We start from the raw sequence: 26,086 nt of genomic DNA on the forward strand, positions 1-26,086 counted from the left end.
CAAACCTACAGAAAGAGAAAAGTGTATTAGTAGCTGCCTAGGGGTTAAGCAGAAATGAAAAATGACTACTACTAAGTGGTACAAGGTTTCTTTTTTTTTTCTTCCCATTTTTCCAAAGCTGGAAACGGAGGCAGTTAGACAGACTCCCACATGTGCCTGACTGGGATCCACCCGGCATGCCCACCAGAGGGCGATGCTCTGCACCTCTGGGGCGTCGCTCTGTTGCATCCAGAGCCATTCCAGCGCCTGAGGCAGAGGCCACAGAGCCATCCTCAACACCCAGGCCAACTTTGCTCCAATGGAGCCTTGGCTGCAGGAGGGGAAGAGAGAGACAGCGAGGAAGGAGAGGGGGAGGGGTGGAGAAGCAGATGGGCACTTCTGTGTGCTCTGGCCGGGAATTCTTTTTAAGGTGATGAAAATGTTCTAAAATTAGATAGTGGAGCCTGACCTGTGGTGGCGCAGTGGATAAAGCGTCGACCTGGAATGCTGAGGTCGCCGGTTCAAAACCTTGGGCTTTCCTGGTCAAGGCACATATGGGAGTTGATGCTTCCTGCTCCTCCCTTCTCTCTCTCTCTCTCTCTCATCTGTCTAAAATGAATAAATAAAGTCTTTAAAAAAAATAAAATAAAATAAAATTAGATAGTGGAGATCATTACACAATTCTGTGAATATACTAAAACCCACTGGCCTGACCTGTGGTGGCACAGTGGGATAAAGCGTCAACCTGGAACACTGAGGTCGCCGGTTCGAAACCTTGGGCTTGCCTGGTCAAGGCACATATGGGAGTTGATGCTTCCTGCTCCTCCCCCTTCTCTCTCTCTCTGTCTCTCTCTCTCACTCCTCTCTCTCTTAAAAAAAAAAAAAAAAAATCAATAAATAAAACCCACTAAATTTTTAGACTTTAAATGAGTGAGTTCTATGGTATGTGAATTGTTTCTCAATAAAGCTGTTATTTTTTAAAATTGATACCCATGATGTCCCCACCCAACAAATTGGCAAGTACAAAAAAGAAAGTCTTACAACACCAAGGGTTAGCAAGGAAGGATGCAGGACAGTGCTGGTAGGAAGGAAACTAGATGAGCATTTTGGAAGACAATATGCACATCTACTAAAGTTAAAGGTGTACAGGTCCAACTACCCTGCAAAGTCTATACCCTAGAGCAGTGGTCCCCAACCCCCGGGCCGTGGACCAGTACTGGTCCATGGGCCATTTGGTACTGGTCCGCAAAGAAAGAATAAATAACTTACATTATTTCCATTTTATTTATATTTAAGTCTGAATGATGTTTTATTTTTAAAAAATGACCAGATTCCCTCTGTTACATCCGTCTAAGACTCACTCTTGACGCTTGTCTCGGTCACATCATACATTTATCCGTCCCACCCTAAAGGCCGGTCTGTGAAAATATTTTCTGATATTAAACCGGTCCGTGGCCCCAAAAAGGTTGGGGACCACTGCCCTAGAGCCCTGGTCAGCAAACTGCAGCTCACGAGCCACATGTGGCTCTTTGGCCCCTTGAGTGTGGCTCTTCCACAAAATACCACGTGCAGGCGCTACCTTGATAAGGAATGTACCAACCTATATAGTTTAAGTTTAAAAAATTTGACTCTCAAAAGAAATTTCAATCATTGTACTGTTGATATCTGGCTCTGTTGACTAATGAGTTTGCTGACCACTGCCTAGAGAAACGTTCTGGCACTCACATCATTACTTCTTTTTTTGTATTTTTCTAAAATAAGAAGCTGGGAAACCAAGAGACAGACTCCCACATGCGCCCAACCAGGATCCACCCGGCATGCCCACCAAGGGGCGATGCTCTGCCCAACTGGGATGTTGCTCCGTTGCAACCAGAGCCATTCTAGTGCCTGAGGGGAGGTCATGGAGCCTTGGCTGTGGGAGAAGAGAGAGACAAAGAGAAAGGAGAGGGGGAGGGGAGGAGAAGCAGATGGGGGCTTCTTCTGTGTGCCCTGGCCGGGATTGAACCCAGGACATCCACATGCTGGGCTGACGCTGTACCACTGAGCCAACCAGCCAGGGCCACATCATTACTTCTTTACTGGAAACAATCTTACCCTCCTGTGATAGGACAGAATAAAGTGAGATGCACTCAGTCTGAAATAGGACACTGAAGTGAAGAGGAATGAAAGCTACATGCCCCGCTGCCCTCATGTGTTCACCCCTTCCCAGCTTCCACTCCATGCCCCACCAGTAGGATCACTCCCCTGACCTGCTTGGACTTTGCCACATTTGCTCAGGAACAGGGTGAGGGACACAATTCCAACCCAAGTGCAGCACAGCCTACTCTGCTTCCAGTAAAAACAGCACCAGCCCCCTCTCCCTCCACTCCCTGCCCTAAGGCAGACCTGTCTATGTGGCTCACCTACTCAGTCCTACCTTACTTTACCAGAGTACTCCCTATCTTCTCTCTCCCACTGCCCCCTAGCCCTACTCATCCGCATTTTCACGGACTGCTAACCACGCCTTCCCGTCCCACTAGGAAGGACAGAAGCAAATGTCCACCTGCTCCCACTGTCCCAGTTCCCGTCCTCTGCTCTCCCTCCTCTCACCAAGGCAGAGTCTACAGACCCCAGCCGGCCCACCCGTTGTGGCCTTCCCAAGCAAGGCTCCAGTAAGTCTCCCCTCTCTCAATGCATCAAGTTGCTCACTTTCCATCAACAGGACAAAAATGCTGGAACTTCTTTCATCTCAACACAAGCTTCTGAGGGCCCCAAATCTCTGCAGCACTGCGGCAGGTGCCTGCGGAAGGGCTTTCCCTTCCCTAGGCTCTCCGTGAACCCTCCCTTCGAGGCTTTTCCCGCACCAGCCTCTGGAAAGGGCTCTTGTCAAGGTCATCAGTGTTCTGGGCTGTCAAAGCCACCAGACAAGTCTTGGCCCTCACTGCAACCTCAGAGCAGTAGCCTTGGGCACAGGTCTCAGTCCCTCCTTCAGGACAAGTGTCCTTGGCTTCCCAGAAGCGGGCTCACCTGGCTCACCTCGACAGGACCCTCACTCCTCAGTGCTCTCCCTCAACCTCGGGACTTCTACGTGTCCGCTTCTATCTTCAGCCCAACCTCTTCCCACAACACCACACAGTTCCGTCCTACGTGTCTCCAGTTGGCTCTAAAAGCTTCAAATCAAACATGTCCCAAACCCAACTCCTGATCTTACTTCCGTGCTGTCTTCCTCTTCATAATGGCAACCCCACAGCAAGCAAAACCCCGTGTCATCACCCTTCACTCGCTCTCAGCAAATCACATGGTCACTACCTTCAAGATACACCTAGAGCTTGACTGGTGGTGGCGCAGTGGACAGAGCACCCAGCTGGGACGCTGAGGGCACAGTTTTACAACCCCAAGGTCATGAGCTTGAGCGTGCAATCACAGACAGGTTCCCAGGATCACCAATTTGGCTGGAGCCCCCTCCCCCAATTAGGGCACAAATGAGAAGCAATCAATGAACAACTAAAGGGCCACAACTATAGGCTGATGCTTCTCATCTCTCCTTTCCTGTCTGTCCGTCTGTCTGTATCTCTTGGTAAAAAAAAAAAAAAAGATGCACCTAGAATCCAACCCCTCCTCACTGTCACCGTTCTCCCCTCAGTCCAGCTGCCATTATGTTGCAGAAGCACAGCAGCAGCTGTTAACACAGCTTGAGGGGGACCTTATAAAAACACGAGTCAGATCTCATGTCACACATCTGCTCAAAATACAATTTCCCACCTCATTCAAAAAAAAAGATAAAATCTTAATGCAAGCCTGGTACCAGCTCCCACCCCCCCCCCCCTCTGATTCTATCTCCTGCCACTCCCCCCCCCCCCCCCGCTCTCTCTCCAGGCAGGCTAGCCTCTCTACTGTCCCTCCCTCCAACCCTTCTGAGCACCTCAGGCACACTGGGCTCTGGGCCCACAAGGTTCTCCCCTGCCACCCACACTCACCCACCCCACCCACTTCCCTGCTATATCACCCACAACTACTACATCTGACTTTTCTATGAACTGGCTTTCCCCACTAAAATGTAAGCCCCATGAGGACAGACTTGATTGCTTTGCTCACTGCTAATATACCCAGCATCAGAACATGTCCCAATACCTAAACGTAGTAAGTACAAATATGTGAACACGCGAATCTCAAAAACAACGGGGGTGGGAGGGGTGCCAGGATAAAAATTACTTCATTCATATAAAGACATAAAGACATACAAACATTAAGTTACATAAGGACACATTCACAGGTGGCAATAAAATAAAGCAGCAAAATGACCCACGCAGGTGAGTGCTTGCCCTGGGGAAGTCAGAAGAGGGAAGCCATGCACAGAGCCAAAGGTCACAACACCCTATTGCTTAAGCCAGGGGTCCCCAAACTTTTTACACAGGGGGCCAGTTCACTGTCCCTCAGACTGTTGGAGGGCTGGACTATAAAAAAAACGATGAACAAATCCCTATGCATACTGCACATATCTTATTTTAAAGTAAAAAAACAAAATGGGAACAAATACAATATTTAAAATAAAGAACAAGTAAATTTAAATCAACAAACTGACCAGTATTTCAATGGGAACTATAGGCCTGCTTTTGGCTAATGAGATGGTCAATGTCTGGTTCCATATTTATCACTGCTAGCCGTAACAAGTGATATGATGCACTTCCGGAGCCGTGAGGCGTGCGTCACCAGAAATAGTACTGTAGAGGTGCCCCTTCCAGAAGTGCGGAAGGGGCAGGATAAATGGCCTCAGGGGGCCGCATGCGGCTCGCAGGCTGTAGTTTGGGGACCCCTGACTTAAGCTGTCAGTAGGTACACAATTACTGGTTTCAACATTTAATATCTGTACACGTTGATATATATGCTTTGAATATTTGATCTTCTTAAAAGTTAAAATAAAAATTAGGTTAGGACAGGGCTAGCCAAATCTAGCCCACCACCTGATTTTATGAATAAAACTTGAGACAACCACCTCCTTTGTTCACATAGTGTCTATGGCTGCATTCACACAACCACAGCAGGGTGTCTAGTGATTGCCCCCAGAGCCTAACCATCTTATGAACTGGTCCTTGACAGAAGACTTATCAAGTGATAATGTGGAATTTGTAGAGAAATTAAGTACAAAATTAAAAAGGTACATTCGTCTGTTAAAACGCACTGATCCTTCAAAGCAGATGTGATTTTTCTTCAAGAGCACAGTACACTGTAAAAATGGTTCTATAAAACATGGGAGATTCCGCCTGACCTGTGGTGGCGCAGTGGATAAAGCGTCGACCTGGAAATGCTGAGGTCGCCGGTTCGAAACCCTGGGCATGCCTGGTCAAGGCACATATGGGAGTTGATGCTTCCAGCTCCTTCCCCCTGTCTCTCTCCTCTCTGTCTCTCTCTGTCCTCTCTAAAATGAATAAATAAGAGTAAAAAATAATAATAAAAAATAAAAATAAAAAATTTAAAAAATAAAAATAAAAATAAATAATAAAAAAAAACATGGGAGATTCCAAAGCAAGTGGAGCTACTTACCTTTATAATGACAGGGAGATTTTAATAACAACCTAATTTGGGGGTAAAAATACCCTGCATACAAACACTAACTCCATATCTTCTCCTGACCCATCTCACCATCACCCTGCAGCCAGGCCTCAGAGGCCCTCTAAGGTCGCACGTCATTCAGTGCATGTCTCCAGGGCATTACTTCACCTTGTATTAGTCACTTCTGCAGGTATTTCTATCATTACTGGGAAGATCGGTGCAAGGAATAATATTCATACAAACATTACTCTTGCTCTAGGCATTTAATATTCACTGTTTAATATTCACTTCCCAGATAAGGTGACTAAGTAAAAGAGATGTCATCTAGTATTAAGATTACACAGCTGGAGACTGTGGGAGCTGGAACTCAAATTTAGCTATTTTAGACACTGAGCACTCTTTTTTTTAAGTTTTTATTTTTTAATCATTTTTTTATTTTTAACTTATTGTGTTAACATGGTTTCAAGTGTCCCACTCAATGTAACACCCTCAACCCCCTGCCTCTTGGCCCTGATGTCCCATGTCAACTCTCTTTCTTTTTTTTTTTTATTTTTTTTATTTTTTTATAGGGACACAGAGAGAGAGTCAGATAGAGGGATAGACAGGGACAGACAGACAGGAATGAAGAGAGATGAGAAGCATCAATCATCAGTTTTTCATTGCGACACCATAGTTGTTCATTGATTGCTTTCTCATATGTGCCATGACCGCGGGCCTTCAGCAGACTGAGTAACCCCCCGCTCGAGCCAGTGACCTTGGGTCCAAGCTGGTGAGCTTTTTGCTCAAACCAGATGAGCCCGCGCTAAAGCTGGCAACCTCGGGGTCTCAAACCTGGGTCCTTCCACATCCCAGTCTGACGCTCTATCCACTGCGCCATTCCCCTCTGGGAATTGCTACCCTGTTGCCCAAATCTGTGTTATTTACATATAATTTGGCTAATCCCTTCACCTTCTTTGATCCAGTTCCCTCATCCCCTTTCCCTCATCTGTTCCCTGTGACCCTGCCTGTTTCCATTTTGTTCCTCCGTTTATTGTGTTCACTAGACTCCACATATAAATGAGATCACATGGTATTTGTCTTTCTCTGCCTGGTTTATTTCACTTAGCATAATAATCTCCAGGTCCACCATCTATGCCATCACAAAAGGTACCAGTTTTTTTTATCCATTTGTCCACTGACAGACACTTGGGCTATTTCCAGATCTTGGCTATTGTAAACAATGCTGCAATAAATTGGGGGTGCATATCTTCTTTTGAATTAGCGTTTTGGGATTCTTAAGATATAGTCCTAGAAGTGGGATGGCTGCGTCATAATGCAGTTCCATTTTTAATTTTTCGAGGAAACTTTTCCAGTGGCTGCACGAGTCTGCATCCCACCAGCAGTGCAGGAGGGTTCCGTTTTTTTCACACCCTTGCTTTTTGTTGATTTGTTAATGAAAGCCATTCTGGCAGGTGAGAGGTAGAATTACATTGTGGTTTTAATTTGCATTTCTCTAATGATTAGTAATATTGAACATTTTTTATTTTTTTTAGATTTTATTTATTCATTTTAGAGAGAGGAGAGAGAGAGAGAGAGACAGAGAGAGAAGGGAGGGAGGAGCAAAAAGCATCAACTCCCATATGTGCCTTGACCAGGGAAGCCCAGGTTTCAAACCCGCGACCTCAGTGTTCCAGGTCTATGCTTTTACCCACTGTGCCACCGCAGGTCAGGCTATTGAACATTTTTTAATATGCCTATTGGCCATCTGTATGTCTTCTTTGGAGAAGTATTTATTCAGGTGCTTTGCCATTTTTAATTGGATTATTTTCCTTCCTGGTGTTGAGTTTTAGAAGTAATGTGCCTGGATGGGAGAGGACCTTCAGCTGAGCCAGTGACCCTTTGCTCATGCCAATGACCTTGGGTTCAAGCCAGCAACCCCAAGCTCAAGCTGGGGAGCCTGCACTCAAGTTAGATGAGCCTATGCTCAAGCCAGTGACCTCAAGGTTTCAAACCTGGGTCCTCAGTGTCCCAGGTCAACACTCTATCCACTGTGCCACCACAGGCCAGGCCAGACCCTGAGCACTCTTGATCTCTATACCTGGAATTGGGGACAGAGAACAGGTACTAATCTGTGAAGACTCTCTTAGTTTAAAATATTAAGCTTATTATAAGTGTTAAATGCATAGTTTTTTAATTCACTCCAATAAAGCAAAAACAAGAGGTCCACAATGGAAAGGAAGGGGGGGTCATTCAAAGAACTATTTAATCACAAAGGGAAGGGTCTTACTCAGCAATAGATATAGATGAGAACTACCCATGGTCCAGAAGCAACAGAAATCCTGTGTTTTGACATCAACAGAAAAAGCCAGAAGACACTATCTCTTCATCCACTACAAAATCTGAGATGTAGTACCACCAAAAAGAAATAATTCACAAATTATCCCTTTGTTCTTAACTCTCAGTGAGACCTACCTGTGATGTCACTCTTGAAACAAATGACACTTGGGATTGTGGTCTAGTGCAGTGGTCCCCAACCCCCGGGGTCACAGACCGGTACCGGTCCGCAGAGAAAGAATAAATAACATATTATTTCCGTTTTATTTATATTTAAGTCTGAACAATGTTTTATTTTTAAAAATTGACCAGATTCCCTCTGTTACATCCGTCTAAGACTCACTCTTGACACTTGTCTCGGTCACGTGATACATTTATCCACCCCATCCAAAAGGCCGGTCCGTATTTTGACATTAAACCGGTCCGTGGCCCAAAAAAGGTTGGGGACCACTGGTCTAGTGGAGCCAGCAAAACCCTAAGGAATCGCCCAGGACCTGAGATTGCTCAGTTCTATAGCCTGCAGGTCCACTCTCCAGCATAGCCTCAATTTTTCTCTAAGAGTCAACGGTCTCTAAGGTTTGTTCCAGCTCCAAAACCATGAGTCTCAGAAAAGGAAGCCCCAAACAGCCAACTGAGTTGAAACCCGTCAATGTTCCCTCCACCACTGCTCCCATCTGGGGACTAAAAGTCTAGATTTCAGCAAGATCCAGCCAAATGTCTATAACTACTAGAACCCATGAAGCGAGGCTTAGTGGGTAATGTAACACCAGCTGCCTTACTCACCTTGATGATAAAGGCCTCTGAGTGCCACGTGTTCTCAGGCAAACTGCTTCCTTTCTCATCAAAGTGCCTCTCTCACACCAGCACTGGTGTTCAGGTAGACACAGGTACAGAGAATTAAGGCTTCCAACTAGCAATCTGCACAGCTTTCTCCAAGTCAGACTCAACATTCAATCACATTCTTATTTCTGTACCTTTAATTTTTATTTTTTCTGCAGCCTTTTTAGTTCTCTTCATGTTCCAAAACACAATCTTATACTCATCTTTCGTATAGGTCACTACAATTCATGGCAGTCGACCTCTGGGGCACATGAACCATCCCAAGTCAGTATATATTTTCCCACTATAAGAAATTTTGCAACTAATAATACCCTAGTTTTCTACAGAGTTGTTAAGTACAAAACCAGAGCCTCCTTATATCAGTAAAAAGATGTTCATAACCTGTCAAACTTTATTATATAAATTCACAGCCAACTGTGCAGTCTTCATTAATACTTACAAAACAGGAACCAGCTGCTCATGACAAGCAGTAAGCCGCCTCTCTTCAGCGTACACCAGATCTTTGCCAAGTCTGAGACAGGAAAACGTCCTAAGAAGCCTTTCAAGCACCGCCAAGATCCCCTTTACTTGCTTCTTTACCATCTAGCCACTCAACCTGGTATCCAGGTGTCAGTACATCATCCAAAAACCAAAATAAATATATCGGGTATTGATGCAGCTAGTAACACGTACCTCCCCTCTCCCAGGAAAGAAAGATGAAGGGGGAGGGAGAGAGGAAGAAAAGGGATCCCATGTCAACGAAATCTAAGCCAAAGTCAAACGGCCACCAAAACAAATCTCCAGTCAACCTAGATCGCGACTGCAGCAGGAAACAACCCATTCCCACTGGACGCACCATTGATTTCTGATGCTCAAGATGTTTAGCGTGAACCTGTATCAAACCCTGATCAGTATGGAACCAGCTAGTGTTTCAAGCTTGAATAACTCACAAACCAACATCAATGTAGCGAAAGACATTATAGATGAACCCTTTTTATCATTACAAAACAGCATCACCTCCATGGGAAAAATGGCAATGCTTTTTAAGACACACCAAACCAAGGACACAAGTCAACATAACCATTTCATACACAGGAGAAACAAAGGTATAACTACTTTATTCTTTAGCAAAAGACTTCTGGCAATCTCAACTACCCAACCCACAAACATACTCTTTCCTCTGAGGCCTTGAGGGCCTCTTACTAAGAGCTGATTTACTTGAACCACATACCATTTAACAAGCTTTGTTATCTGGTCTCCCAGCCAAAACTGGATCACTTTTGTAATTGCTCCCTCTCCCTCTACTGCACATCCTTAAGCACCTGTTCAAGAGTGAATTCCTAATACAGCTCCTGGCAGAGTAAAGGACTCAATATATCTGCTGATCAAATAAATGAAGATTAGAAGAAGCAGATGAGGGGAGGGGTTGCTTATCAGTCTCAACTATGGTCATAAACCGAATTCTAGGGGGGAGAATTGGAAAGTGCCTGCATGATGTTCTCTGTGTGTGTGTCTAGATATTAACATTCAGTTGCTAGAAATTTGTAGTTTTTATAGATACTAACATTCTTCCACTCAATAAACTAGATCAGGGGTCGGGAACCTTTTTGGCTGAGAGAGCCATGAACGCCACAATTTTTTTTTTAATTTTATTTATTTATTTATTTTTTACAGAGACAGAGAGTGAGTCAGAAAGACGGATAGACAGGGACAGACATACAGGAACGGAGAGAGATGAGAAGCATCAATCATCAGTTTTTCATTGTGCGTTGCAACACCTTAGTTGTTCATTGATTGCTTTCTCATATGTGCCTTGACTGCCAGCCTTCAGCAGACCGAGTAACCCCTTGCTGGAGCCAGCGACCTTGGGTCCAAGTTGGTGGGCTTCTGCTCAAACCAGATGAGCCCGCACTCAAGCTGGCGACCTTGGGGTTTTGAACCTGGGTCCTCTGCATCCCAATCCAATGCTCCATCCACTGCACCACCGCCTGGTCAGGCTGAACGCCACAATTTAAAATGTAATTCTGTGAGAACCATACAATATGTTTAACACTAAATACAAGTAAATGTGTGCATTTTATGTAAGACCAACACTTTTAAAGTACAATAAGTCTCTGAATTCTTTTTAATAACGTTGTTATGCTGTTGCTACCCAATGATGAATAAAGTACTTCTTACCATTAATGCGACTTCTGGTGCTGCATGGTTTTGCTGATGGCTTTGTAGTCAAGTTGATACGTGCTGAGGTTAAGCTTCATGCAGGCGTTGAGACTTCCATCCATTAAACGTGATCATAGGTTGGTCTTAACGTTCTTCAGATGTGAGAAAGACTGCTCACATGCATATGTAGAGCCAAACATAGTACAGCAATACTCACATGCTTCAGTGTGTGGTATGTGATGGGAAGCGCATTCCAAGTCTTGACAATCAGCTGGTCTGCGGGTTGAAGTTTTTTCATTTCTCCCCATTTGTGTTTGCTCGCCAATTCTGCTTGCTGTCATGCAAGTCTTTCCAAATCTTCATTCAGTGACTTAAACTTATTCACCCACGTCTGAGGCCTTCAGGTCAGCAGCTTATAGCTCAAAATTTCTGATGGAAACACCGGTGATGTAACTCAGGTCGGCGCTGCCCACTGCACACTCGTGTGGATGAGTGATGAACTTAAAAAGACGAGTACGCTCACGAAATTCTCCAAAGCGCGCTTTGAATGACTGCAGGAGATTAGATGTGAAGCCCGCTAGCTGCTGGAGATCAAGATGTTGAGCAGGGTCACTTGCTGTGCATGCATCTTTAAACTCTCCCAGTTTTTCAAAGTGTAGTAAATGACCTGTTTCAATGTTATCAATAAAGAGTTCCGGCTTGTTTTCAAGTGCAAACACGGCTTGTTGAAGGGATAAGACTGTATTTCCAACGCCCTGCATTTTCACATTGAGCTGGTTCAGATGTTCAGTCATGTCCACAAGATAGTAGAACTTCAGGAGCCACTCAGTGTTAGCTAACTCAGGATGCTCAACGTTTTTCATTTCAAGAAAGTCTGAATTTCACTCGGACAAGCCGCAAAATGGCTGAGCACCTTCCTTCTTGACAACTAAAGCACATTGCTGTGCAGAAGCAGACCAGGATAATTATTCCCAACTTCATCCAGCAGTGTTTTAAACTGGCGATCATTTAAAGCTTGGGCAACAATAAAGTTGACCACCCAATAGACCAACAACATCACCTCACCAAGCTGCTCGCCACACATCTGAGCACAAAGTGCCCCCTGATGTAGGATGCAGTGAAAACTTAGGATGGGGTTTTTTTTTTTTACAGAGACAGAGAGAGGGATAGATAGGGACAGACAGACAGGAACTGAGAGAGAGATCAGAAGCATCAATCATCAGTTTTCGTTGTGACACTTTAGTTGTCCATTGATTGCTTTCTCATGTGCCTTGACCGTGGGCCTTCAGCAGACTGAGTAACCCCTTGCTTGAGCCAGCAACGTTGGGTCTAAGCTGATGAGCTTTGCTCAAGCCAGATGAGCCCGTGCTCAAGATGGCGACCTCGGGGTCTCGAACCTGGGTCCTCAGCATCCCAGTCCAACACTCTATCCATTGCGCCACCGCCTGGTCAGGCAGGATGGGTTTCTTTTCATGTTTACAAAGAAGCGCTACAAATCCTGTTTTTCCCACCACGCACGGAGCACCATCAGTACACACTGAAATACGTTTATCCATCGGGAGATTTTTTTCTTTAGCGAACTCAGTGAAAGACTGGAATAAATCCTCCCCTCTTGTTGTCTCTTTCATAGGCAAAACAGCAAGACTTTCCACACATAGTGTGTCACAGACAGCATACCTTGCAATCACGCTGAACTGGGATATATGTCTTATGTCTGCTGACTCATCCAAAGCGAGAGAAAAGAATGGTGCTGCATTTATGTCCTTCACTTGTGTTGCCTCAATTTGATTTGCCATCATGATGGTACGATCGTGAACAGTTCTTGCCAACAGAGGCATGTCTTTTATTCATTTGATTATCTTGTCTTTATCCGAAAAGTCGTCAAAAAGTTCATTGGTGACATCAAGCATGAATGTTTTGGCATACTCCCCATCTGTGAATGGCTTTCCGTTTCTCATAATTGCTAAAGCACCAGCAAAGCTAGCCGAATTCCAGTCACCTTGTTGGGTCCAAACACGGAGTTGCTGCTGACAGGCTTGCACTCTGCACAATAGCTCTTGACATGCTTTCTTCCTGCTGTCCCCTGCTGGATATTTCGATGCAAATGTAGTATGGCGTGTGTTGAAGTGCCGCTTTATATTTGACTGTTTCATCGATGCAATTTTATCATTGCATATTAGACACACTGTAGAACCTGCTCTCTCCACAAAGGCGAATTCCTCTGTCCATTTCTGCTGAAAAGTACGATACTCACATTTTTTTCTTTTAGCCATCTTCTTCGTCAAAAGGGTTTCTCCTACTGACCTGTGGTGGCGCAGTGGATAAAGCGTCGACCTGGAAATGCTGAGGTCGCCGGTTCGAAACCCTGGGCTTGCCTGGTCAAGGCACATATGGGAGTTGATGCTTCCAGCTCCTCTCCCCTTCTCTCTCTCTCTCTGTCTCTCTCTCCTCTCTATCCCTCTGTCTCTCTCTCCTCTCTAAAAATGAATAAAATAAAATTTTAAAAAAAGGGTTTCTGCTATTAGCTAGCTGACTATTTGATTAAAAGGAGAGAAGTTTACTTCCTGACCTCAGAACTACCTGTGTACTTTAGGCATTATCCAAAAAAATTTGGTGTTGTCCCGGGGGACAGCTGTGATTGGCTCCAGCCACCCGCAACCATGAACATGAGCAGTAGGAAATGAATGGATTGTAATACATGAGAATGTTTTATATATATATATATATATATATATATTTTTTTTTTTTTTTCCCTGAAGTTGGAAACGGGGAGGCAGTCAGACAGACTCCCGCATGTGCCTGACCAGGATCCACCCGGCACGCCCACCAGGGGGCAATGCTCTGCCCATCTGGGGCGTCGTTCTGTTGCAACCAGAGCCATTCTAGCACCTGAGGCAGAGGCCACAGAGCCATCCTCAGTGCCCGGGCCAACTTTGCACCAATGGAACCCTGGCTGTGGGAGTGGAAGAGAGAGACAGAGAGGAAGGAGAGGGGGAGGCGTGGAGAAGCAGATGGGCGCTTCTCCTGTGTGCCCTGGCCGGGAATCGAACCCGGGACTCCTGCACGCAGGCCGACGCTCTACCACTGAGCCAACCAGCCAGGGCCTGTTTTGTATTTTTAACATTATTTTTTTTTAAATTAAAGATTTGTCTGCGAGCCAGATGCAGCTATCAAAAGAGCCACATCTGGCTCACAAGCCATAGGTTCCCGACCCCTGAACTAGATCATCTAAACTTTACGTGTGTGTGAGAAAAGGATCTCTGCCCTTCCTCTACTGCACCTCGTGTGACCCATTTAGGTCAGAGTACAGGGCACAGAGGAGCCTCCTTCACTAGTAGGCAAGGGTCACCGTGTGAAAGATTAAGCATCGAGTATGCCCGTCTCGCGCTCAGAGGGCAGAACTGGCAAACTGACCCAAGGTTAACTCTCTGGGAAGAAGAAAAAAGATGAGGAGGATACTGGCATCTAAAAACAGAAGTAGCAGATGATGAACCATATGAGGGCAAAGATACAAACCTCGGAAATCACAGCAGTTGAAAGTTAGTTAGCATAGGCACAAAGAATCAATCCTAAGTGGTTTCAGCACAATACGGTATTTTCACTCTAAATTATTTTATGAAATCATCAAAACTTTCTTTTGAAGTTGTCTTCAGGCACCTGAAAATAGCACACGTACACCACCTCTCCCACTACTAAGTAACCTCCAAGGTAGATTCTAGTTACAACAAAGACAGACCACAGGATTCCTTGACCCACAAGTAGTCCCTAAATTTTTTAGTATAGCACAGCAGTTCCAAAACCTCGCTGCTCTTCAGTATTACCTGGGAAATTTTAAAAAATATATACCATCAAGCTCATCACAGATTTCCAGAAGTAGGATCCATCCTCCATGGTCATCTTCCAAATGATCCTAACACAGGCCAGTCTAGCCCCTATCTAGGGCAGGGCTTCTCAACCTCCACACTACTGATAGTGTGTGTGTGTGTGTGTGTGTGTGTGTGTGTGTGTGTGTAAGGAGAGATGCTGTCCTGTGCATTACAGAATATTTAGTATCTCTGATCTCTATCCTCTAGAAGCCAGTAGCACATTGCCCACTCCAACAGTAAAAATATCTCCAGACACTGCCAAATGTTTCTTTGGGGACAAAATCGTCCCCCAGTTGAGAAGCACTCATATAGAACAAATTTTAAAAATCAATTATACAAGGTTCTGTTAAGGAACAAAAAAAAATAAGAAAGTTGCTTAAAGCCAAGAGGCCAGGTCTATTTTTCAGTCCATCTCACCTAACAAAAGTAGCTACCACAACTCAGCCCACACTGGGGCTCGACTTATGTGAGGAGGACCAAATCACAGCTTCCTATGCTTTTTCTGAAATAAACTCCATGCTAAGTTTTAGTTGTGTAGAGGATTAGAAGAGCTTCACTGTTGCTATAATTTACTGTTCCTAAGGATAATGTAAACATGGTAAAACTTTAGCCCATATATACTCAGGCTGCCTCTCAACTATCCAAAGTATAAAACTGCAAGATACAAGTTTATCAAAGAAACAAACTAAACACCACAGATACTGTTTTAAGAGGTACTGTTTTAGCTGCAATAAGCACATTACCTTTGTACTAAATCAATACAAAAACTCAAATAAGGTAAGCAAACTTCACTCCATAGAGGCTTAATTTTATTACTACAGGCAAGGGGTTACAAACGAGATACAATTTGTAGGTTCATTCTTCAGTTGACTTTGTAAGAAAGTTGGAACAGATATATTTACCTATTAAATGCAACTTAGACATATATTTGTCTTAACATAGTACTTTTTCCTTTCTGTGCATATAAATACCTAAACATTTTCAAATACAAACTTAAATAATCTTGGATGATGCATAAGATGACGGACTTGTAGGAGAGAGTGGGAGGGTGCTAGCTAGAGTCAGGGTTTGATTCTGCTGCTGGAGTCCATCTCTTGAAGCATGCATCAAGAGGTTTGCACAGAGCCTGACCAGGCGGTGGCACAGTGGATAGAGCATCGGACTGGGATGCGGAAGGACCCAGATTCGAGACACCGAGGTTGCCAGCTTAAGCGCGGGCTCATCTGGCTTGAGCAAAGCTCACCAGCTTGGACCCAAGGTCACTGGCTTGAGCAAGGGGTTACATGGTCTGCTGAAGGCCCGCGGTCAAGGCACATATGAGAAAGCAATCCATGAACAACTACGGTGTCGCAATGAAAAACTAATGATTGATGCTTCTCATCTCTCTCCGTTCCTGTCTGTCCCTATCTATCCTTCTATCTGACTCTCTCTCTGTCCCTGTTAAAAAAAAAAAAAAAAAAAAAAAAAGGTTTGTACAGAGCTTTTCATTTTCTCATCATACATGGCCCTGTAGCATCTCAGGCCTTTGGTAACCACACAATAAATTCTGATGAACTTCTCTGTATTTTGCTTCTTTGTAGTTGCTCCTCTAACTTCACCATTCCTGCTTCAAGGAGATGAAAGGCATCAGCTAACTGTTCTGTAGAAAACTTTTTCTGTTCTGGAGTTTCTAGGTTCCTGTTTTCTTCTCTAAATGCTGTCATTGACTGCTCTAGCACCACTGGTTAGTTCTTTGCCAAGGGAGTCAAATAACTGTATCCTTTTTACCGATGCCCAACTGCAATTGATTACCAATAGCCCTTATGGCGCTCCATTCACAAGGACGACTTGTAGGTTTAAGTCGGATGTTTGTAATTCAGGGACTTCATGTATTCATCTTATGTCCAGCTATGGTTTGACTCTCAAATTCTCAAATAGTTAACTGAAACTAGCAAGTCCTTTTTGTTGTTGTTTTGCCATACTTTATACAAAAGCTAGTTTTCTAATCCCAAACAATCTTCTTCCTGTTCTTGAGTAAGTTACACCAGCAAGATGCTCATCTCTACTTAAGACTGAGTCTATCAAAATAACACTTCCCCAGTACAAGCCAGGTCCCAAGCAAGTCATGCCAAGGGAAGGGCGGGCATGATTTCAAGTACTAGGGAGAAGAACAGGGTCAGGAATGAAAAGACTATGAGTATATGTATGACAGTGGATGGCGTTTTGTTAGATTAATTCTAGACTCCCTGCCAGACACACTGAAATGCTAAACAGCTTTCCAAGCATCTATCCAGGACAACAGTTATTTCCCAAACTATCTGCACTAAAGTATATCTCAATACACAGTAACCTTTCCTTTTTCAAAAAATTTTTATTTATTGGCCCTGGCCGGTTGGCTCAGCGGTAGAGCGTCGGCCTGGCGTGCGGGGGACCCGGGTTCGATTCCCGGCCAGGGCACATAGGAGAAGCGCCCATTTGCTTCTCCACCACCCCCCCTCCTTCCTCTCTGTCTCTCTCTTCCCCTCCCGCAGCCAAGGCTCCATTGGAGCAAAGATGGCCCGGGCGCTGGGGATGGCTCCTTGGCCTCTGCCCCAGGTGCTAGAATGGCTCTGGTGGTGGCAGAGCGACGCCCTGGAGGGGCAGAGCGTAGCCCAGGGGCGTGCCGGGTGGATCCCGGTCGGCGCATGCGGGAGTCTGTCTGACTGTCTCTCCCCGTTTCCAGTTTCAGAGAAATACAAAAAAAAAAAATAATTTTTTTTTATTTATTGATTTTAGCGAAGAGAGAGGCAGGGAGAGGGGGAGAGAGAGGAACGCCAATCTGTTCCTGTATGTGCCCTGACTGTGGACTGAAGCTTCAGGACGATGCTCTAACCCAGTGGTCCCCAACCCCCGGGCCGTGGACCGGTACCGGTCCGTGGGCCATTTGGTACCGGTCCGCAGAGAAAAAATAAATAACTTATATTATTTCCGTTTTATTTATACTTAAGTCTGAACGATGTTTTATTTTTTTAAAATGACCAGATTCCCTCTGTTATATCTAAGACTCACTCTTGACACTTGTCTCGGTCACGTGATACATTTATCCGTCCCACCCTAAAGGCCCGTCCGTGAAAATATTTTCTGACATTAAACCGGTCCATGGCCCAAAAAAGGTTGGGGACCACTGCTCTAACCAACCGAGCTATCAGGCCAGGGCGCACAGTAACCTTTCAAATCTGAATAACCACCCATGAGGACACTGGAAAACTCTCGAGTTAATGACTTGGGGCCAATCACACTTAGGCTGTTGTACCCAAAAGTCAGAGGAACAGAATCCAACTTGAGCTCCTGGTGGGTTGTTATTTACCCACTTTCTAAACAAAATATTGAGGCACCACCACTAATAGTACTCCAGGAAGTGCTTACTTAATTCAATGAATCTTCACCCTTATCCTGAAAAGACTGAAAATATTTCCACTTTCTTTTCTCAATCCAGCTGACTCTTCAAAATAAACACAGCCTTCTTAAAAGACATTCACCAAGAGGCAGGGCTTAAATACTATCCTCACCTGACTTACTAATAAAACCGAACATTTGAAAAGAATCAAACTTAAGTTAATAATAGCCACTCATTACTAAGCTGATTCTACACTCTAGGCACCCTTTCTAACTGCTTTACATACATGAACTCATTCCCAACAAACTTATTTGGTAGACACCACTATCATTCTCACACTTACAGAGAAGCAGAGAGGTTAAGTAACTTGCCCAAGGTCACAAAGCTGACAGAGCAGGTGCAACCAAGACTGGAATCGAGGCAGCCCTCGTGGAGCGAAGACAGCTCAAACACCACCACCAACTTGGTGGGGCAGACAGCCGAGTGGCTGGAAACCTGGAGTCCCTTTCCCACCTGCGGCCTTACCCTGCCACATGACCTTGAGGACAAAATCGGAGTAAAACGCACATTTGCAGAGTGGGATGATACCCACGTTAGCAAACGCGGCTAGGCTGAAAGGAGACACTACCAAGAGCCCCTCCCAGGAAAGCAAAACATAAACAAAGCTGGGGGGGGGGGTAAAGGAGAAAATGGGAAGCGCGGGTGGATGGGGTGCGGAATGACGTGAAGCTCCGAGGGGGAAACGTCAGGGCACAGCGACGCGACCAGGGAGGCATTCCGCGAACCCACCCCCGAAGTTCACGTCGCGAGCGGGGCGAGCGGGGTGTCCGGGAGGGAAAGCCCTGCACGTCCACAGCGAACGGGCCTCTTTAAGAGGGAGGTGCTTCCAGGAGCCAGAAGGACCACCCCCCTCGCTCATATTCGCCAGGGAGGCATCCGGGACCAGGTCTCCGTTCGAGTCACAACCCCGGAGTTTATAAGACAAAACAAACAAACAAAAAAAAGAAACACAAAAAACCGCTTGGAAGGCCATTTCAATCCTCCGAGCTGAGTTCTCCCGTTTCCCAGAGAGTCAGCGGCGCGCGGTCAGACGCCCACAGAAATGAGTCCCGGAGAGCCGGGTCCAACAATGGTCTCGGCGAGTCCGCGGCCGGCGCGGCCCCTCCAGGTGACGCTCCGGGGGCCGCGCCGAGAGAAGTTCTCCGGACCCCGCGCGCGGGGCGCTCGGAGCGGAGCGGAGCGGAGCAGAGGGGGCCCGGCCGGGTGAGGGGCGCGCCCGCCCGCCGCGCAAGGCCGCGGACCGCGACGCGGGAGCCAAGTTCGTCGCCGGGCCCGCGTCCTCACCCCGCGGCCCGCGACGGGCGGACGGGCGGGCGGCTGACAGGCGCGGGCGGGGACGACTCGGGGAGCCTGGGCGCCGCGCCTCCCCGGCCGCCGAGCGGCGAATTCCGGGGGGGAGGGGAGGGGGCCGGGACGCTTCCTCCTTGCGCCGCCGAGGCCGGGGCGGGGGGACCCCACCGCGCGCCGCTTACCCCGAGCGCCCCCCGCGCCGCCGCCCCCCTCCGCCTTCATTACCTGGAGGTGCCCGCGACCTGCCGCTAGTCGCGCTCAGGCGGGAAAGGCGCTCACCGACACCATCAGCGAAGCGCCCAAAATGGCGGACGTATCAAGCAGGCCTTGAGTTCTCCCCTCCCTCCCTCCGGCCGCCTCGCAACCAATGGCGGTCCTGACCCCGCCTCCACCTCCACGCTCATTGGCCTTTCTCTCCCGCCCCCTGCAGTCTATTGGGGTGCCCAGCGGTTCCTTAGCACCCGCTCCAATTGGCTTTCAGACCCCGTCAGTCAAGCGCGAGGAGAGCAGTCTTTTTTCCCATGGACTTGACGGATCCGGAACCTCTAGGACCCCGGAGTCTGGAGAAACAAATCATAAACCAGGAGAAACCTGGCTGGGCTCCCCCGCCCCCCCAGGCCGTAGCAACAGCAGGGCCTCCCCTTGACAGACGTGTCGGACCACCAATCCAATAGCCAATAGTTTTTAAAGCTCAATTGAGCCAAACCAATCATGGCCGTGGAATTAAGAGCTACAAGATAACCAATGCGGTAGCGAGACGAGCGGGTCGAAGTTCAAGGGGAAACCGGTGATGACGTGAGCCACAATATCTATCTACGGCAGAACCCCCTACAACCTGGGGAAATAGCTCAAATGGTAGAGCGCTCGCTTAGCATGTGGGAGGTAGCGGGATCGATGCCCGCGTTCTCCACAGATGGATTTTATAAAGCGGGGGTTGGGAGGAGATGACATGCCCATTGTGGTCACCTCAGGAGAGAAAAGTGGCTGTTAGAAGTGGGGCCAAGGTAAGGGACCAGGTACCCTTAACTACATACATGCTCACCACCTATTGAGAAGAGAAGCGTGTAGGGCAGGATGTCACTTTTGGAGGCCCACCTTGATCCCACCTTGTGCACTTACTAATAACCTTCCTGTTCCTAACGGTACAAGAGAGCGACCGTTGGTGGCGGGGCTGGGAAGGGCAGGCGGCAAGGTGAGCGCCCTGGGACACCGAGCGGGAGTTCAGCGCACGCAGCATCCATCACGCACCCGCAAGTGTGAGCGCGGTGCGGGGAAGGCGCGGGCCGCAGGTGCCCTGCGTCTGGGCGGCCCTGTGAAGTGAGCCCGGCTGTACCCAGCCCGCCCCGTGCGCGGCGCACGCGCAGTAGGGGACGTCAGACACCACCTGGGGAACACCGAGTAGTGGTAAGTAAAACAGTCCGCAAAGTGGTGGGTGGGGGTCCTGACTGAGCAGGTGTCATTTCAACCCAGGGACAGGGAGGACAGAGCGGCAGGCTCCTGGATCCAGATACTAGGGAAAAGACTAGAAGTCCCCACGTAGGGCTTTGGAGCACCAGGGAGGCAGGCGTGGGTGTGTCCTGGTCTGAGAGGGGCATGGCTGGGCAAGGAGGTGGCAGGGGTGGTGGGTGGTGCAGGGCCTGGAGGACACGAGAAGGAACTTGGGGTTTATGCTCAGAGAGTGAATGAGGGTGAGGAAGAGATTGGGGGTAGAGAGGGCATGTTCAGGACCGGCCATGCTTTATAGAGAGGACAGTTTGGAGCCAGAGTAGCCCTGGACCTAGGAGCATGGGGGGAGGCTACAGGGGACTCCGGGACAGGGGTTGGTGCCTGAGAGGGAGGCTGGGCGTGGGCAGCAGTGGGCAGCCAGGGCTGGGACCCGCCCTCCTGGGCGCCTGGGGAGAGCCCAGCTACCCACCAACTTCTTGTTCATCATCAAAGGACTTGCCGGTACCTGCTTCAGGCTCCAACATTCTAGCCTCTAAGGTGGGTCACTGGGCCATGTGCACTGTAATTAAATGAAATAATGCAGTACCTTGCCCAACCAAAGTAGGCCCCAAAAGTCTCCAATTATTTTAATTCCTAACCCAGTCATTTTCAACCTTTTTCATCTCATGGCACACATAATCTAATTACTAAAATCCTGCGACACGCCAAAATATATATTTTTTGCCAATCTGACAAAAAAATAAAAATACATACAATTTTGGTTCATTCACACCAGACAGCTATAGTTGTGTTGTCATTTCCTTTTTTAATGTGACAATCTAAGGGAAAAGAGATCAGTGCCCCTGACTAAATAGTCAAGTATTGCATATTTTAAAATATTTCTTGTGGCACACCAGTTGAAAATCACTGTCCTGTCATAATCCAAGGGGTTAAAACCAGGAGAACTTCTTGGAGGAGGAGCCATCTGAGTTCAGCCCATCACCTGAGGGCCTTGGGGCTTTAAGAAGGAAAGTGACTTGGAAGCTTTGCTTTGGCCTCAGACCATTGTAGAATTTCTAAATTGCACAGATCACCACCTTTCCCGTTTTTCTCCCTAATCCTTTTGTGATTTAATTTTTAATGTGTAAGTTTTCAACCTATCTAGACTTTTTAAAAATTAAATAATTTCATGCATACTCAAGAGAAACATCCAATGAATGCCCATGTGCCCATGACCCAGCTATTTACTCCTTAATTTGGGGAACACAGATCTACCAAATTTTAATGCTTATCAAGGAATGATTTTTATAAAATACCATTTATTATAACCATGATATCCTAAAAGGAAGGACAGTTGTACACACACATACGTATACTCAGGGAAGATTAGCACCACAGGGTCAAGAAAAAGTTTTTAAGTTGAATAAGCTCATCTTGAGGACAGAGACATCCTATTGGCTTTCCTTTTGTAATGTCACCAGGACTCGGTTCTGATCTAAGGGCTGGTGTGGGACCACCAGGGGGAAGGCCCTGCTCCAGAGGGGCCTGGGCTGGTGCTGGGTCGGGTCACAACCTGTTGGGGCTGGAGAGAAAGGGACCAGGTAGGGAACTTTCATGGGATGCAAGGAGGAGACCCATTTTAACACGGAAATTTGACTCTTGTTTCTTTTCCTTCCCCCCCCCCCCCCTTGCATTAAGATTCACTTCCCAGATGTGGGTTAGGGAGGATCTGTTTCCCTTCCCACCCCAAGTGGTGGTGGAAAGGGGAACAGCTGGGGTGATGCTAACCATTAAGGCACCATTAAGCTTATGGGAAAGAAGAGAAGAGAGCGTTTGGGTGGAGAGAGCGTTTGGGTGGAGAGAGCGAGAGACACAGAGGCGTGGGAACCTGGGCAAGCACCTCCAGGGAGGAGCCAGCAGGAACAGGACTAACAGAGGGTCTCAAAGCTGTGAGGAGCTGGCCAAGTGGCTTTCAAGAAGGTACCCTGCAGAGTCAAGTGGGATCCCAGCCCCACCCAACTTCCCAACCACCCAGTTTTGTCTGGGGCAGAACCTTCCATAGCCCTCACTTCCTGGTTCCCCACCGTCCTGCCTGGCAGTGGACATGCCCAAGATCGGGCCGCATGGATTTGTCCAGCCACCCAGGACAGCCACAGACCCCAGAGGCTGCTGGCCCCGGGCAGGGAGGCGCTCCCACCACCATCCTGGAGCGGGCCTGGGGGAGGGCCAAGCCGAGCAGCGGCTCTCCTCTGATGGGGTCCAGGAGGCCCTCTCATCACACGAGGGAAACCACGCAAGGCTGGGTGACGGATGACAGACCTGGGAGTCACGGGTGTCGCGGCGGCGGTGTTGGAGGGAAGGCAGAAGCTGTTTTGGCCACGAGTACCACCCAGTGGTCAGTTAGTAATGTTTATTGGATAAAGAAGTGAATGATTAAACAAAGGAATGGAAAAACTTCTGGCTTTACTTCTCCCCCCGACCATTGGCTTCCTCAACTACAGATTGAGGCTACCATCTGCCTAGCTGGGCTCTTATGAAGTTTAAATGAAATAAGCCAGTTAACTGCAATCTCTCATTTAAGATACAGCTCAAACATCACCTCCTCCAGGAAGCCTTCCCATCTGAATGTGATGGGCCCCCGGTGCCCCCACGGCTTTAGAAACTGTCTGCCTCCATCACAGGATTTGGAGTGTCTTCAAGGGAGGACATCTGACTGATAAAGTCTGGGTCCCCCACCGTGTGACTTAAGTACAGGGCTCTGCATACAATGGTGCTTACTAAGGCTGACATATTTACTTGTCACATAGAAGGTCAGTGGGTTGTCCCTCACTCTCGCTGACCACATGGCAAGAAAGCGTCCAGGGGAGTGACTTCTGGCCACGAGGTGGCACCTTTAGCCATGCAGTGACTCTATCAGGGGTCTTGCTGGGGTAGGTGAGGGGCTGCAGAGGGTGACTCAACCCTCCCCCTAGCCCACACCAGCCACCAGGCATCAGCAGCCCAAGCCACTCTTCGTCCACCCCTTGCCTGATCCCTGGCAGACCCTAGCAGGCTGAATGGGTGTCTGGGGAGAAAAATGGAGCAGGTGTGCTCCAGGGAAGCCCTGATGCGTGAGTGCAGGGCGGGTCTCCTAGGAGACCCGTACACTACAGCTGCTGAGTCAGAAGTGCCCTCCGCTCCCTGCACGGCTGCCCGGGCTGAGACTGGCGCTTTAATTAGTACTTCTGTACACGGCCCACCCTACAAGAGCAGGAGTCCTGAGTGCTTGGGAGCCCCCCGCCACCCCATGGCAGCTGTGTGGGGCAGCGAGCCCCCACCTTGGGCTGAGACTCCAGGTGCACCATCTAGCTCTGCTGGTCCTTAGCAGTGTGACGTTGAGCAGGTGTGTCACCTCTGAGCCTCAACAGGTCCCAGTGCCCATTTACCAAGGACCTGCTACTTGCCAGGCAGACTGGGCGAGGCATCTCCACGGGCATTATCTCCTGGAAGCATTCCAAGAGTCCAAGGGGCGGGTGACAGCAACTTCCTTAACAAATGTGGCCAGCTGGCCTTCCCAGATGCGGATCTGTCCCCTCCTGTCTGCAAAGGGGCCTTGAGTGCCCCAGGGGGCCCGGGCAGCCCTGGGTGGGAGGAGCTCAGCGTTGGCTTCCCGGGCTCCCTGTTGCTTCGCACTGATGGCACGTTGCCCGGTCCCTTGTCCCTCACGTCCCTCGCGTCTGCTCTTGGTCGCAACAGCGGGAGCATCAGCCATCAGGAGGCAGGGGAGCTAACTCCGGAGGGTCTGTCCCAGGGACTGGGCCCAGCAGGCTTGTGCCTTGAGTTTCCCAGCTGTGTCCCCTGGCCAAGCAGTGTTGGAGTCCTAGGGGCCGCTAGCTTCCCAGCTCCTCAGTGCCAGGGCGAAGGACTCGGTGTGTTCTGGGCACGCCCATGCTGGAGGCCGTCCGGCAGCTGGTAGGCTCCCCTTGCTCAGCTGTCACCTGTCAGCCGGGGGGGGGGGGGGGGGGTCCAGTGGTTTAGGTCCTGTTAGAGGCTCTCCGCCCAGATCTCTGCTTTGACCCTCCAGTGCAGTGTGCACCCAGCACCACGTGGGGGTTCTGCAACTCCCCCTCAGATGCTCCAATTAGGGTCAGGCCCTTCCTGCTTCCTCCTTCCCCTCTGCAGGTGGCTGTCCCTGCCTGGCCCCAGGAGAACAACCCAGCTTCGTCACAACACACCGTTACTTGCTGACTTCTCTGACTCCTTCCACAGATTGAGGAACCCAGGGGAAGGGCCAAGGCCTTATCTACCAGTCTCCTCCATTACCACCCCAGTGGGCAGGCGGGCAGCAGGGGCCAGGGTGGGCTGGGGGCTCCGGCCCCTGGGCCGAGGGTGGCCTGGCAGCCCTATTCACTGTGCCCACACAGATGACACTATCTTGATGGGCACAGCAGCCTGGGCTGGCACACACAGAGGTCAGACAGTGGCAGAAATTGGCCAGAACAGCCAAAGCACAGATCTTTAGTCTGCAAAACCTACTCAAAATTAAAACGCAAGGCTTCTTTCTCAAAAATTATTTATGATTTCAGGATGGCAACAGCAGAGACAAAGTCAAGCACGGGGCCCTCCACGACTGCGCGAGCCAGGTGCCCGGGACGCTGGCCCTGCCCGCAGGCCTCTGCCCTTCGCTGGGAGCCTGAGGGACAGGCGCCCTTGCCCAGGAGGACAGACGCACAACCCGACCACCGTCTCGGGGAGGACCAGAGGTCGAGGTCACGCCATGGGGACCCTCAACTCCAACGCACACATGGCACGAAAGAATGGCAGTGATGTTTTAAAAAAAAAATTTAAGTTTATAAATATTTTCTCCACTGTACAAAGTTTCCCAGCCCTGCCCACCCAGCACTGTTCACATTTCTCATGTTTTTAAAAATCCCCAACTATATTTATTTTTTTAAATCATAAAATATATTTTTTTCTTTGTTCATATTTAAAACTATTTACAGGGCGCAGAGAGGCCAGGGCGGCCCGGCCAAGGTCAGGACGAGTCCGTGCAGGGGGAGGGCGGCGGCGGGAAGAGGTGGAAGTAGCTCCTCTCAGTGGCGGGCGACGGCGGGCAGCTGTCCTCCGCAGACAGGTACTGGCTGTGGGGCGTGGGCGGGGGCGGGTAGGGGTCTGAGTCCGAGTTCAAGTCCAGGTAGTACTTGCTGGCCTTCCACCGGCTGGCGCTGTAGTCACTGTCACACACGTCTGTGCTGCAAGGTGTGGTCGGGGGTGCCACACCCCGGATGATGTAGGGCCTGGAAGGGACAAA

At 48.4% G+C, this 26,086-nt stretch overlaps 2 protein-coding genes and 1 long non-coding RNA gene across 25 annotated transcripts in view; 1 reads left to right on the top strand and 2 right to left on the bottom strand.

The window, feature by feature from the left end:
- Positions 1-19,709, bottom strand: part of PPP6R3 (protein phosphatase 6 regulatory subunit 3) — a 144,521-nt gene extending 124,812 nt beyond the window's left edge. For 22 of the 23 annotated variants that reach the window (XM_066385313.1, XM_066385167.1, XM_066385082.1 and 19 more), the window contains exon 1: positions 19,597-19,709. The gene's annotated coding sequence lies outside the window, so the exon portion shown is untranslated. The remainder of the gene's footprint in view (positions 1-19,596) is intronic. The other variant, XM_066383830.1, reaches the window with a different exon arrangement.
- Positions 19,710-20,172: 463 nt separating this feature from the next.
- LOC136406830 (uncharacterized) lies at positions 20,173-25,755 on the top strand. Its single transcript, XR_010751724.1, has 2 exons — positions 20,173-20,775; positions 25,362-25,755. It is a non-coding gene; the product is annotated as an uncharacterized lncRNA (long non-coding RNA).
- Positions 25,332-26,086, bottom strand: part of LRP5 (LDL receptor related protein 5) — a 118,372-nt gene continuing 117,617 nt past the window's right edge. The window contains exon 23 of the mRNA XM_066385798.1: positions 25,332-26,072. Coding sequence (XP_066241895.1) covers positions 25,811-26,072 — 262 coding nt within the window. The 3' untranslated portion in view covers positions 25,332-25,810. The remainder of the gene's footprint in view (positions 26,073-26,086) is intronic.

The sequence above is a fragment of the Saccopteryx leptura genome, chromosome 1 (genome assembly GCF_036850995.1).
Source record: "Saccopteryx leptura isolate mSacLep1 chromosome 1, mSacLep1_pri_phased_curated, whole genome shotgun sequence".
Taxonomy (NCBI): Eukaryota; Metazoa; Chordata; class Mammalia; order Chiroptera; family Emballonuridae; genus Saccopteryx; species Saccopteryx leptura.